Here is a 15,305-nt window from a genome sequence, read left to right as displayed (position 1 = left end):
TCAGCGGTTAAGCGCCTGCCCTCGGCCCAGGGCGTGATTCTGGGGTCTCGGGATAGAGTCCTGCATCGGGCTCCCTACATGGAGCCTGCTTCTCCCTCTGCCTGTGTCTCTCATGAATAAATAAAATCTTTAAAAAATAAAATATCAGTTACTTAATAGTAAATAGGTGTTATAAAATTATTTTATGAAATTTTACTAGTGATGGAGAATAATAAAACCCCACTTAAAATTTATGGAATGAAAAAGCAAAACCATACAGATGTGCATTTTCACTGGTGCACATTCTGTTATGTTCAACAGTACATGAGGTTTGAGTTTCCACCTTACAACAAGAACAAATTATATAGCTAGAATGGGAGATCTTTTCTAATGCTCAAAAAATAAATAGGGCTTATATTAGATAGCTATTTTACTTTCCTAGGTTTCTTGGAGGTAACTTGTTATAAATGCAAAGATGTCCTCTGAAAAGAGGTGGATGGGTAATAAATAATCTGTTACATTACTATCAAAGAGGGGGAACTGAGGCTTTTTTTTTTTTTAAGATTTTGTTTATTTATCAGCTCTTCTCTGACACAGGTGATAATCAGTGGCAGCAAGAAGCAGAGAGTAAGTCAAACGTGATTAAAATGGGGCTGGAGGGGCACCATGGTTTAGTCAGTTAAGTGTCTGCCTTCAGCTCAGGTCATGATTTCAGGGTCCTGGGATGGAGCCCCATGTAGGGCTCCCTGCTCAGTGGGGAGCCTGCTTCTCCCTCTCCTCTGCTGTTTCCCCTGCTTGTACTTGAGCTCTCTCTCTCTCTCAAATAAAATCTTAAAAAAAAAAAAAGTGGGGCTGGAATCACTGTGTACCAATATTTAATTTGTATTTACAATATCTACATATCATAAAAACCACATCATGAAATCCTAGAGACAGTTCTTACTTCAATACACTAAAGGTAATCTCTCAACTTCATCTGTCCTTTTACATACATGTACACTACCTGACAAGCTGGATCAAGGCCCATTTTTCTTCTGAGGAATTTTTCTACATGCCCAATAGTTGCTTCTCCCGAAACTCGGACAAACTTCTTTTCCAAGGGCTACAAAAATAAACATATATAAATCTTTTCAGAATAAATATGCATAAAATGTATAAATCATAGAGCAAATTTTATAGAAAAGATGTTCAACAGATTTATGAGAAAAACTACTATGAAATTTGAGATGATTTATTTATCAAAGAAAAAAAGAATTTCTGCTTAGCTTCCCCTCTCTGAAAAGTACATCAACAATTTTTTTAATCGAAAGGCTAACTGGCTTATTTTAATATTTCATCAAAAATAAAACTTAGAAAAAATTTTAAAAAATAAAACTTAGAATAAGATTTATTGACAGAAAGAGAATACCTAAGACTAAATTATCTCTAAAACAATCTAGTTTCTTCAACAAAAAAACTGAAAGAAAAAAAAAAGAACAAGATAAAAGAGGAACTTCCAGACTAAAAAAGACATAAGGAATATAAATAAGAGATATATCAACCCATTACAATGTATGGATCTTATTTGGGTCCTGATTTAAACAAACCTATAGAATAATTTTTGTGAGCTAATCTAGGAAACTTAAATAGCATGTGGATATTTGATTAAGGAATTACTGTTCTTTTTTTTTTTAAGATTTTATTTATTTATTCATGAGAGACACAGAGAGAGAGAGAGAGGGAAGCAGAGACACAGGCAGAGGGAGAAGCAGGCTCCATGCAGGGAACCTGACATGGGACTCAATCCCGGGTCTCCAGGATCACACCCTGGGCTGAAGGCGGCGCTAAACCACTGAGCCACCTGGGCTGCCCTTACTGTTCATTTTTAAAACTGTAATATCATTATCATGTCTGTAAAAAGTCCTTATCTTTTAGAAACAAATCCAATTATTTAGTGACAAAAATGATACAGTCTGGGATTTGCTTTAAAATTATGAGAAGTGGTGAAGATAATACATGAAATGAGATTGGCCATGAGATTTTTTTTTTTAAGATTTTATTTATTTATTCATGAGAGACAGACACAGAGAGAGAGGCAGAGTGTGTACGCAGGCAGAGGGAGAAGCAGGCTTCATGCAAGGAGCCCGATATGGGACTCGATCCTGGTTCTCCAGGATCACACCCTGGGCTGCAGGCGGTGCTAAACCGCTGCACCACCAGGGCTGCCCTGGCCATGAGTTTATAATTACTGAAGCAGAGTAGTATTCATGGGCATTCATTTTACTACTGTCTACTTTTGTAGGAGTCCAAAATTTTCCATAATAAAGAGTTTTCATTCATTCATTTATTTTTAAAGATTTTATTTATTTCTTCTTGAGAATACACAGAGAGGAGGGGGGGAGGGAGGGAGGGAGAGAGGGAGAGAGGGGGAGGGAGAGAGAGAGAGAGAGAGAGAGAGGCAGAGGGAGAAGCAGGCTCCATGCAGGAAGCCCGATGTGGGACTCGATCCCGGGTCTCCAGGATCACGCCCCGGGCTGAAGGCAGCGCTAAACCGCTGAGCCCCCGGGCTGCCCAAGAGTTTTCTTTTTTAAATGCAAGATAAAAAGATTAACATTTAGACATATGTGGCTAGATTCTGATCCAGTGGTCTAAGGTGATAGGTGGAGAGGCCACAGGGTTTTAAAGCAGAAACTAATGCTTAGCCATCTACTCTGTGTCCAAGACTATTTTAAGGATGCACTATCTTAATACATATGAAAAGCTGAAGTAATCAGAACTAAAAGGGTAACTTTTAGGAAAATATGAGCAGTGTTTTTCAACACTGAAAGAGAGGGATCCCAGAGGACCCAGACAGGTTAGGCAAACACTTGTTCCATGTATTAGCACTCAGCTTTCTTACCTGTGGTTTGGTTTCTTAAGATCGTTCCTTAATAAGAAAACTGTCTCCTATTACCATTGTGTAGCAGGTAACAATAAGTGTTAATTAAGTGCAGGCTATTCCAGAAACAGACTTCCTGGCTAAAAGTCTTTGGGTTCTGCTATTTTCTAGCTATAAGTCTTTGGACAAGTTGCTGAATCTTTAAAGCTGTCCCCATTTGTAAGAGATAAAAATAGCACCTACTAAACCTCATAGATTTATCAAGAGGAAAATGAGTTAATATATGTAGATAACTATTAACAATTCCTGGCACATAGTTACTACTGGTGTATTGTGACCATTTTACTCTCTATATAAAAGAATTTGACTCTTACAGAGTGCCTAATTGTCACCATGGGATACTGATATAATCTAAACAAAAAAATGGCAACGTTTCATATTCTTTTAATGTAGGTACAGGAGTCATCTCACAAAGCTAAGGCAGTCTCACTGAGAAGGTACTAACTGCTAACCCCAGGTGCAGTCCCCAAGAGAATACCTCACTGTAGGTGACAATGCCTGATTAGCATGCAAATCCCATTAAGTACCTTAAGAAGCTGCTATTCTGAATTATCTAGCTATGCCTGTCTGGCAACCAGTGCATTTCTGAAAGTTAATTTCCTGGGTTTACCTCAGGTATACCAGCAGAGGACAGTCCAGTTTCCCTTATTTCTAAATTCTTGGTGAGTACCTTACTCCAGGTGTTTGTTAAAATTAATCCAACTTAGCTAAAGTTATAAATATTGTACTTTTAAAATCATCCAGAACAGAATTGTAAGATCTGCCAATATCTGAAAGAAAAAAAAATTAGTTTTGGCTTTCAAAGCTAGGGTAACCTTAGTTATGTGGCTAACCTTAGTCCTCATGCCCCTGGTTCACATCTTAACTGGATTTTTCCTCCATATAATTCACATGCGGTTTTTAAGAAAACAATTTGTTGGTTTTTTTTTTTGTTTTTTTCCTTTCATTTAAAGCTCTAAAGTCAGTTCTCACCTACATAGTCAACTCATTATTTTTTCTGCTACAACCTCATAGCCTCCTACCATTTGCAAATAAACAGGAAGAAACAAATCCACAGAATTACATTTCACTGAAATTAAACACAGCGGTCTTCCCTACCATCTATAACATAAAAGGTCAATTCAATAAGAAAGTTGAAGAAGCTAGTTTAAGATCTGTAGGGAGATTTTAAAAGACATTTGGTCATTTTCTTGCTTTAGATAATGTATACCACTAAAAAAGATCCTTTAAAAAGATGATATAAAAAAAAGATGGTATCAACTCATAATTATATTTTACCTTGAAAAAAATTCTAAAACAAAAAATTAAAAAAAAAAAAGAAAAAAGAAAAAAATTCTGATCTCTGTCAACAGGGCTAGAAACAATTATGAACCCAGAAGCTAAATGAACCCTTGGCAGCCAGATTTTGATTTTTAAAAACCACAAAAAGAAACTAGGATACTTTGGAGAAAGGACTAATTCCATGTCTGGGGGACAACAGATGTACAGGTTGAACATGAACATCCTGTCATATCAGATAGCGAGAAAGTATCACACACTGTGATACCTATGAAGGAAAATTTGAACTTCAATAAAGAAAACTGAAATGGCATTCAATCACAAATATGTTTAAATTAATGAGTTCATATTAAAGTAAAAACAACAAAACCTGTTTAGTCATGAATGGAGTATACTAATGAACCAACTCATTACTCTGAACTTGGTAAGTAAAGGGAAAGAACCAAGCATTTATCCTGCTTTTCCTATATAAACTACACCACTAGCTAAACAAATAGACAAAGTGAAGTTTCTCTTTATAGAACTATTTCACTAATAAAAGAAGGAATGAGGGATGCCTGGGTGGCTGGCTCAGTGGTTGAGCATCTGCCTTCAGCTCAGGCCCAGACCGAGTGCCACATCCGGCTCCCAGAAGAGCCTGCTTCGCCCTTGCCTTTATCTCTGCCTTTCTTTCTTTGTCTCTCATGAATAAATAAAATCTTTAAAGAAAAAAATAAATAAATGAAGGAATGATAGTGGCACCTGGCTGGCTCAGTTGGAGCATGCAACTCTTGATCTTGGGGTTGTAAGTTCAAGCTCCACATTGGGTGTAGAGATTACTTAAAAATAAAATCTTAAAAAAAAAAAAAAAAAAGAGAAGGAATGATAGCATCATTTTCCAAACCCTAAGTTAATGGGCTTAACCACTGAGCACCAACAGATGCTAACATTATAAAAAGGCCCAGACAACCAGACATCATGTATCTCTAGATGGAAAGAAACACCACCACCTATGAAGTAGTCTTGTTCCCTCAAATCAAACCTGTCTGATCAACACTCAGACTTAACTACCAGTTCATTGGAAAGACAGAAACAGAAAAACATGTTATACTACATCAATGCAACATCAAAACCTAATCTGTAGAAAACTATAGGATGAATGACTCAGTTATATCAACGATGAATTGAAAGAAAAAAGAAATGGAAAACCTACAGATGTGAAGACATATCAACCAATCACAACATGTGAACTTTATCTGGATCCTGATTTAACTTACAAAACTGTAAGATAGTACTGTGAAGACCCAGATACCTTTCACCTAGTTTATGAACTGTTAATATATACCATTATCTAAATAGCCCAAATTCTTTTGTAAGTTGTCCTAATATCCTTTATAAATTGTTCTTTTGCCAATGAAGGTTCACACATTGCATTTTATTGTCATCTTTCTGTAATCTCTAATCTAGAATAGCTCTGCCATTTTATTATCTCTTATGACACTGACACGTTGTAACTTTTTTTGGTATAACACATGGTAATTAAAAAAAAAGACTCTTTTAAGAATACTGAAATATTTACAAATGAAGTGGCAAAATGCTGGGGATTTGTTTTAGAATACTACTAGAAGGGAAGTGGACAAAGGTATAGAAGAAATTATGGGATCCCTGGGTGGCGCAGCGGTTTAGCGCCTGCCTTTGGCCCAGGGCGCGATCCTGGAGACCCGGGATCGAATCCCACGTCAGGCTCCCGGTGTATGGAGCCTGCTTCTCCCTCTGCCTATGTCTCTGCCTCTCTTGCTCTCTCTGTGTGACTATCATAAATAAATAAAAATTAAAAAAAAAAAAAAAAAAGAAATTAAATTGGCCATTAGTTAACTGGTAAAGCTGAGTGGTGGGCACAGGAAAGTTCTATTGTTCCTACTATGTTTAAAAATGTTCATAATTAGGGACGCCTAATGTTCATAATTAGGCTCAGCAGTTGAGGACCTGCCTTCGGCTCAGGGCGTGATCCTGGGGTACAGGATCAAGTCCCACATCGGGCTCCCTGCATGGAGCCTACTTCTCCCTCTGTTTCTGCCTCTCTCTCTCTGTGTCTCTCATGAATAATAAAATCTTTAAAAAAATAAAAATTAATTATAAAAATAATTAATGAGGAGCCTGAGTGGCTCAGCGGGTTAAGCATCTAACTCTTGATTTTTGCTCAGATCATGATTGCAGGGTGGGGCCTGCTTAGGAGTCTCTCTCTCCCTCTGCCCACCCCTCCTTGATCACTCTTCCTCCTAAAAAAAAAAAAAAAAAATTGCAATTAAAAGCTTAAAAAAGATGACTCGGGAAAAATTATCTGGACTATATTACTGCCTAGTGAAATATTCTGAAATTGAATGTAGCAAATAGGGCTTATAACTTTCAGGCTACAGGTCTACATGGTAAAAAGTTTAACAACCAGGCAGGCATACCTAGATACACATATTTATTTAAGCTCAAAAATAAGATATAAAAACAGCTTTATAAGTAGCAAAGAATACTGAACAATAATATCAAAAGCTGAAACCAGAACTCTGTTCTGGTCATCACAAAATGCAGAATTAGGGACGCCTGGGTGGCTCAGCGGTTGAGCGTCTGCCTTTGGCTCAGGATGTAATCCCAGAGTCCCAGGATTGAGTTCCCTATCAGGCTTCCTGCATGGAGCCTGCTTCTTTCTCAGCCTGTGTCTCTGCCTCTCTCTCTGTGTCTCTCATGAATAAATAAAATCTTAAAACAAAAACAAAAACAGAATTAATAGGATCATTTGTTTCTAAAACAGATTCATCAACTTTCACAGACATAAAGCCTTCAAATTAACATCTGTATCATCAATTAAAACTGAAAACTTGGGCAGCCCCGGTGGCGCAGCGGTTAAGCGCCGCCTGCAGTCCAGGGTGTGATCCTGGAGACCTGGGATCGAGTCCCACGTCAGGCTCCCTGCATGAAGCCTGCTTCTCCCTCTAACTGTGTCTCTGCGTCTCTCTCTCTAGCTGTGTCTCTATGAATAAATAAAATAAAAAAAAATAAAATGAACAATATATGGAAAGAAAAATTAAAAAAAAAAAAAACTGAAAACTTAATGTCTCAAAACTATGAGAAGTTAGTATAATCAAATTCCTATATAGCTATCACTTAGCTTTATCAACTCAAGGCCAATCTGGTTTTAAATATACCATACCCACTTCCTACTGCAACTACTTCCTGGCCCCGACTCTCCAGATTTGTTTTGAAGTAAACCCAGACATATCATTTCATTTGTAAGTACTTCAGTATGTATCCCTAAAAGATAAGCACTTTTCTAAAAAAGCGCAATACCATTATCATTCTTTAAAATTCCTTGGTATCAGAAAATATCCAGTAAGTGTTCAAATTTCACCAACTGTCTTAATTTTCTTACCCAGCAGGAAATGATTTTGTTTCTAGAGCTGTCATTAAAGAGAATAAAAATGAAGATTTCATGAAAAAAAATATAAATATGAACTCAAACTAAAATTCTAATTTTTGCATGTATTATTTGTACCAGAGATATTTTTGTACTTTCACAATATATACACTAAATATATACTCTATTCAAAGTTCCCATTGGGGGTTGCCTGGGTGGCTCAGTCAGTTAAGCATCCCGTGCCTACTCAGCAGGGAGCCTGCTTTTCCCTCTCTCTCCCCTGCTTGTGCTCTCTATGTGTTGAGAGATCAAAAAAATAAATAAAATCGTAAAAAATAAGCCAAAAAAAACCCCAAAGTTCCCATTGGATCTTGGCTTACCTTTTTTTTTTCTTTTTTTTTTTTAGGTTTTATTTATTTATTCATGAGAGACACACAGAGAGAGGCAGAGACATAGGCAGAGGGAGAAGCAGGCTCCATGTAGGGAGCCCAATGTGGCACTTGATCCTGGGACTCCAGGATCATGCCCTGGGCCAAAGGCAGATGCCCAACCGCTGAGCCACCCAGGCTTCCCGGCTTAGTTACTTTTTAAAAATTTAACAGCTTTATTGAGATACAATTCATAGAACATTAAATTCACCATTTTATTTATTTATTTATTTTTTTTTTTTTTAAATTCACCATTTTAAAGTATACAATTCAGTGGTTTTTACTTTACAGAGTTGTGCAACTCATCACCACTGTCTAATTTCAGAACAATTTCATCACCCAGAAAGGAATCCCATGCCAATTAGCAGTCACTTCCAATTTCCCCTTCTCCCCCAAGACTCTGGCAACCACCAATCTATAATATTTCATGCTTCTATGAATTTCTCTGCTCTAGACATTTCACATAAATGGAATCCTGCATTATGTGAACTTTTGTGCCTGTTTTCATTTAATATTTCAAAATATTTTATCCGTGTTGTAGCACTTATCAGTACTCCTTTTTATTATCAAACAGCACTCCATTGTGTGGATATATCATATTGTGTTTATCCATTTACCAGTTGATGTATATTTGCGTTGTTTCCAATTTGGGGTTATTTTCTCATAAATTTTTTAGTTTATTTTCCAAATCAAATCCAAATAAACTCCATACATTGTAGCTATGTCCCTTGAGACTTTTTGATTAATGTGTTATTTATGTTTCCTCTTCATTTCTCCCTTTTATTCTCAAGAAACACAATTGTTTGTGCTATAGTTTTCCACTGCCTAGATCTGGCTTATTATATTCCTATAGTATCATTTAACATGTTCCTTTGTCTCCTGAATTTCTTGTAAATTAGTGATTAAATCTAGGAATGTGACCAGCCTCACATTTGTTTGTTTTGGCAAGAATACTTCACAGGTGGTACTGTCATCATATTTTTCAAATGTGTGATGACTGAAACTATATAAATGTTCCAGGTCCATATCATGCTTTTGTGGAAGCAATAGGCTAATATTTCAACTTAATTTCTAGTTCTTTCGTCATGAAGTTTTTATACTGTTGGTTTGTGTGGCTACAATAGGTCATTGAATAAACATCTTTGGCAAACTATAGGAGCATGACACTGTACTTGTCCCATACAGAAACTTCTGTCACTTTCCCACCGACGATACTACTACAAAAGAACTTCCTAAAGTTAATCACCATAAATCTGATATTTTACAACTTAAAATAAGTTCAAAGTTACCAAACTTAACACTGCATTTCCTCCATCACACTGATCTCTGGGAAACATCTATAATATACTTCATCCACAGAAGTACTCATCTATTCCTACGCTTTAATTCATGTCTCTAAGCTAATGTATTCATAAAACAGTATACCCAATCAGGTATAATCCGCCCAAAGTAGTAGTACAGACTTCGAAAGTCACTAAAAATCTAAACAGATCAGGGACGCCTAGGTGGCTCAGCAATTGAGTGTCTGCCTTCAGCTCAGGGCATGATCCTGGGGTCTTGGATCAAGTCCCACATCGGACTCCTTGCAGGGAGGCTGTTTCTCCCTCTGCCTATGTCTCTGCCTCTCTCTCAAGAATAAACAAACAAACAAAAAACAACAAAAAAACAAACTAAGCTTATCAAAGTCAGCGATTTCCTATATATTTGCTATCCTGAGGACTATAAGGCCTGATTTTAGCCCTTTTTTAAAAATTACCTTTTTTAAAAAAGTTACCTTTTCAAAAAAAAAAAAAAAAGGAAAAAAGGAAAAGTCACCTTTCCCTGCATGACTCATACTATAGGAGCAACACTGTGTACAATGGGACCTGTGATAATAGAGCCTTTAAGACAACTCTGAACTTAAGTATATTACAAAGGAGTTCGTTCTTATCTCCAAAATTTCAGTAAATAATTGAAGTAACAAGTTAGGGCAGGTTACCTTGAGCCCAAAATGCAAATACAAATTTAAGCTCATATTTAACTCTGAATGCCAACTATGCAAAAAATGCTTTGAAATATTTTTAAAGTCACCAAATTAACATAGTATTTGGTTTTAGAGTTTTAAAATTTTCTCACTTGTTTCCTTAAACCCCTGTACTGAATTAATAACAAATCCCTACTTAATAACTCTTTTCTCATAAACTTATTATGAAAGCATTACTCAATGTACTACTTCACACTTTTACAATTTTTATTTACAAAACTCTACCATAATTGAAAACAATCTCCACATGATTGCTAGTCTGACTCTTAAATTGTGTACTACAGGGTCCTCCTGTGAAGTAAATGAAAATAAAATACCTTAAAATGTCCCGTGCCTTCATTAGCACTGAAAAATGAAAGCAAAATTAATCAACATTTTAAACTATACATTAAATCATAGAACACAGAAAAATAACATGAATATAAATATTTGAGGAACATCAATTTAATTTTAGAACACCATCACCTAACCCTTTATGAAATTAAATGTAGTTGTCATTTCTGCCACCTACTGGTAAGGCAAAGGCAGTGTTATCCATTATTTTACACTACTTTCATACTTCCAGGAGTTAAAAGTCTATCTTTAATATTTAGATTTCCCCCACATGTTGCATTCTAACATTTTCCAATTTAAAGTAAAACTTCTTTCTATCATAATTAATGTTTTTTTTTCTTTGTAGTAACCCTTATAAGATAGATTTCTTATAAGAAGGCTGCTAGATATCTTATTTTACTCACAGCATACTGGGCATTATTTACTCAGTTTTCTCTTCACCTCAAAGTGCAAAGAGATTTCTTGATTAAATCAATTTTGTTTATGTCATGAGGAGACAAGGGGCACTAATTTTTGTTGAGTATCTACTATGAACCAGGCATTATATTAAGTCTTCATATGGGATGAATGTTTTTCATTTAGTCCTCATAACAGCCCTGCGTATCAGGTATTAGTATTTCCTTTCTATAGATGAGGAAAATTAAGCCCAGAGAGGTTTAACAACTTGCTTAAGGTCACAGAGTTATTAAAGTGATAAAGCTTCAAATTCAGGTGTACCTAGCATCAAAACCCCACATTCTGTCTTCCCTATCACGTTGTGTAGAGTAGGCCAGATCACAATTGCATCTACAGAATATTCATATAATACAAATAGAGAAATATATTAAAATGTAATATACAAGCTATATAAAAATATTACATTAACATAAATGTTATATATATATGGATATAAGAGAAACCTAAGATACATAATATAAGCTCAGAAGTATAAAATAAAATATCCTATTTGTTATAAGAATTATCTCTATAGAATCCATGATTCATGGTCATTGGGCTTCTGCTTAGGCACCTGAAGAGATAGCTGCTTATGTGCCAAGACAGTTCATTCCATTTGTGGGCCACTTTGTTAGAAATTGCTTGCTAACACTGAAGTAAGTATGTTTCTCCCTGTAAGTCACACTCACTAGTCCTAGTTTTGCCTTTTGGTACTCTTATTTACAAGACCCAATCTTTCTTTTATATGATAACCCTCTAAAGATCTGAAATGAACTTAAGGGGCTTATGATTGTGTTCTCTTCTTCAGACTAGTTTTGTTCCTTCCCTTACCACATATGACATGGTTTTCAAACCTTTTACTATTCTTGTTATACCTCATCTCTCTTAAAATGTAGTGTCCAGAGCTGAACATAAAACTTTAGTTGGATTAATAGGCATACAGTTGGATATCACCTCCTTGGTTCACTAAATACTACTGAGTTTAAGATTGCACAAAATTTTTGCTGTATCACACTTATCTCATGTGAGTCCATTTTCCTCACTAGGCACATGTACATAGTACAGCACTACAGACTACTTTAACTTTTATTTTTGAATGAGCCTGCATTATTTCAATGTTCATATATTGATAATAGTTTAAACATGGTAGGAATACCATAAATTGATACTTAGAACAATCCTGTTCGTTGCTATTATAAATTCCCAATTTAGAAACACAGAAACTGACGAGAGAAGTTCAGCTACATCCCAAGGATTATATACCTTGAGTTACTGAGACTCTTCAAAGTCTATGCTTTCTATACATACTGTACTGCCTGTCTGAAGCTATTTATTTTTATAATCTTCTACTTAATACACAGAAACTGAGGAAGAAAAAAAAGAACTACATGATTATCTAAAGGCATACCCAAATTAGGGGGGAAATCTAACTTCATATTTTAGTGTTTGAAAAATCACTGTTCACAGGCTGAACCTACCTCGGTTTTTTTGCTCCTCTAGCTTAAGTGCGGTCAGTGGCTGGACCAAATTTGCTTCTGTACTTGCATCAGGTTAAAACTCACCTGCCACTTGTCCTGTCATGAAAGGGCTGCCTATGGGTTACCCTCAGTAGCCTGACTTTTGTGGTAACATCAGAGCTCTTCCATGTAGTTAACTCTGGGGACTGGGGACTTCAAACGGATTCTTTGCCTCTGGAAGCTTTCTTTCAAAAGAACTCCTTGCCACACTGGAAGCTTTCTTCCCCTCAACCAGTTGAAAATAGATAAAGGGCTATATTATTAGTAGACTACTCATCATAATCATCAACATAAAAGGTTCAATTCTTTCTTTTTACAGGTAGGGAAGCTGAACCTCTGAGAAGTTAAAAACTAAAAGTTCCATGAGGGCAAAGGCCATGGCTGACTTATTCAAACTGTATTCTCAACAACTAGCAGAATGTTGAGCTAGTATATATAGCAGGACTTTAGTAAACATCTTGTGAATAAACAAAAAGCAATTTGTTAATGTTTACAAAGCTAGATAACGGAGAAGCTAGGATTTAAACCTAGATTCTTTATTCCAAGTGAGAGCTCTTTTTTTTCTTTTTTTCTTTTTTGGAATAAGAACCAAGTTTTTTATTTGTTCATTTCTTGCAATGGAAATATTCCTTGATGACATCCTCGTCAGCCTGAGATTCTTTTGCCATAGTCCTTAACAACCACACATTGCAACCAACCACTTACGGGGTTTTCCCTGTCAGTTTTATAGAGGCCCACCCATTTCCCTAGTTTCATGCTGTCATCAACCTTAATTAGGTTGATCTGATGTTCAGCATAAAGGGCCTCCACCAACTTGACACACATAGGCTCATCACAGTTGGATGCAGGCACACAGATAGGCCTGGTGCTTGTCTAGGCTTTGGCAGCTTCGCAAATTCCACGTGCCAGGCCAGCACAGATGACAGTGGTCTTCTGCACCTCTTGTAAAGCAGTATTAATGTCTATTACACAATCCAGCAGCAATGCTTTCCTCGGCATGGCAGTGGGTTTCCGGTGGACCCGAATCAAGTCCACCTGAGTCTCAGCCTCCCTGAAACTCGCAACCAGGAAAGCACACGCGGGCTCTTTTTTCTACACCAGGGAATGTACTAATAATGTAATAAGTGTGGTAAGTGGTAATGACTGCTTTGAGTACTGTGGTCAAGTCTTGCTCATCAGAAAGCCTGCCATGATTAATTACTGATTTCTGCAGTGGGCAAAGGAAGAGGTAATGGTGGCATACTCCATACATATTTGCTATCTTTGCATCCCTGTCACTTTTCAAAATATGTATTATTAGCATTTTCTTATATGTCCTTCCAAGAATAGTCTGTGCAGGTATAACATGTATATGCACATATTTTCCACCACTCTCTTTAAAATAAATAGGCACACACTATGTATTCTCTTATTTTGGAGATTGTTCCATATCAGCACATACACCATTATATTAGCACATACGTGCTATATACCATTATTTAAACAGATCTCTTTTTGGACATCTAGATTGGAACACATTCCTTATCAGAAATTGCTGGTTTAAAGTTTGGGATTACATAGTTTCTGTTCATTCCTCCAAAGGGATTTTTATTTCATTATCAACCACTACTACATGGGATTTGTGTAGGCATGAGAAACATTTCTGGCCTCTTAAGGGTCCTTAATATCAGCTGAGAACATAGGGTGATATACATAAAGGGATAAATAGAGCATAAAGGGATAAATACAACAACATAGCACAAGTTAGATACTAAATAAGTGATATAGGGAACCTAAAATTATAAGGAGGAAATAGCTGAAAAGTAGAATAGTCATCAGTGACATAAAATGGAAAATCTAGATTTTCTAAAAAAGGCGTTTTAGTTTATTCTGAAAACTAAGTATTTTGAAAACTGTAGTTTGATACATGCCAACTCTGTTATCATGATAGTGTTTAACAATGTTGCACTATAATGGAGTATACCATATGCTACATACAATGTTTGAAAGAAGCAATGTATATGAATTGGAAAGATACCCAATACTTTAGAACACAATTTGGCAAAACCAAGCAAAGTTAAAAACAAACATATGCTAACACTCAGCAAATCTATACTCTTAGAGAACTATCTCACATATATACAAGGAAATATGTACACAAGTATTTAAAGCAACATTGTTTATAGTAACAAAAACACCTAGATATAAGCTAAATATTCAACAGTACAAGAAAAATTATGGTATACTTATTTTAAGGGAATACCAGGCAATGGTTAGCATGAATGAACTAGAGCTACACATTTTCACGTGGATGAATCACACAATGTTGAGTGAAAAAAGTTGGAAAAAAAAAAAAAAGCAAGTTGGAAAACAGTGATACCATTTAAAGTTTTTAAATGGACAAAAGCAATTCTACATATTGCTTAAGCATTGATACATGAGATAAACATATTTTTAAAACCATGGGAATGGCAATCATTATTTTTAGAACAGTGGTTATCAACCTCTAAGAAAAGGGGGAGTGAACCGGAAGAGGTAGCCAAAGGACTTCCGCTATGCTAGCGTGGGTTATTTCTTAAGCCAGGTGATGGTGATACAAGTGGTTGTAGTGCTATTCTTTAGATCTTTTTCTAAGTCTTAGATTTTTCATGATTAATTTTTAAAAGGATATCAGAAGAACTTGATTTTACCTGAGTTCAGGATGATTTCATAACGTTGGAACTTACCAAATTCTTTATTTTAAGGTTAAGAGGTATAGGTTTAGGATACTCACCCAATGAACTCTAGTAATAAAGACATATCAAGTTCAGGTGGAATACGAAACACTGATTCTAAGACTTTCTTAGATCTTCCTTTGCTTGAGGGAACTGGCTGTGGAACAGCTATTTAATAGCCAAAGAAAAAAGTTGAATTAGAATACAAATTTCACAAATTGAGATCTCTGAAAAATAATTACAGATATTATAACTACATTGACGATTTAAGAGATCATAAAGCACTCAATCTCCTTTTCTTTAATAACATTAACTAA

The 15,305-nt window shown here is 35.9% G+C and overlaps 1 protein-coding gene and 1 pseudogene across 3 annotated transcripts in view; both read right to left on the bottom strand.

The window, feature by feature from the left end:
- PCGF6 (polycomb group ring finger 6) overlaps positions 1-15,305 on the bottom strand; it is a 35,510-nt gene that overhangs the window by 16,934 nt on the left and 3,271 nt on the right. For all 3 annotated transcript variants that reach the window (XM_072805470.1, XM_072805471.1, XM_072805469.1), the window contains exons 6-8: positions 15,048-15,156; positions 10,328-10,355; positions 983-1,081 (exon numbers count right to left, since the gene is read on the bottom strand). In XM_072805470.1, coding sequence (XP_072661571.1) covers positions 983-1,081; positions 10,328-10,355; positions 15,048-15,156 — 236 coding nt within the window. The remainder of the gene's footprint in view (positions 1-982; positions 1,082-10,327; positions 10,356-15,047; positions 15,157-15,305) is intronic.
- LOC140620934 (small ribosomal subunit protein eS12 pseudogene) lies at positions 10,362-15,039 on the bottom strand (annotated as a pseudogene).

The sequence above is a fragment of the Canis lupus genome, chromosome 29 (assembly GCF_048164855.1).
Source record: "Canis lupus baileyi chromosome 29, mCanLup2.hap1, whole genome shotgun sequence".
Taxonomy (NCBI): Eukaryota; Metazoa; Chordata; class Mammalia; order Carnivora; family Canidae; genus Canis; species Canis lupus.
The sequence above is the reverse complement of the archived record's forward strand: the minus strand, read 5'-3'. Positions and strand labels throughout refer to the sequence as shown.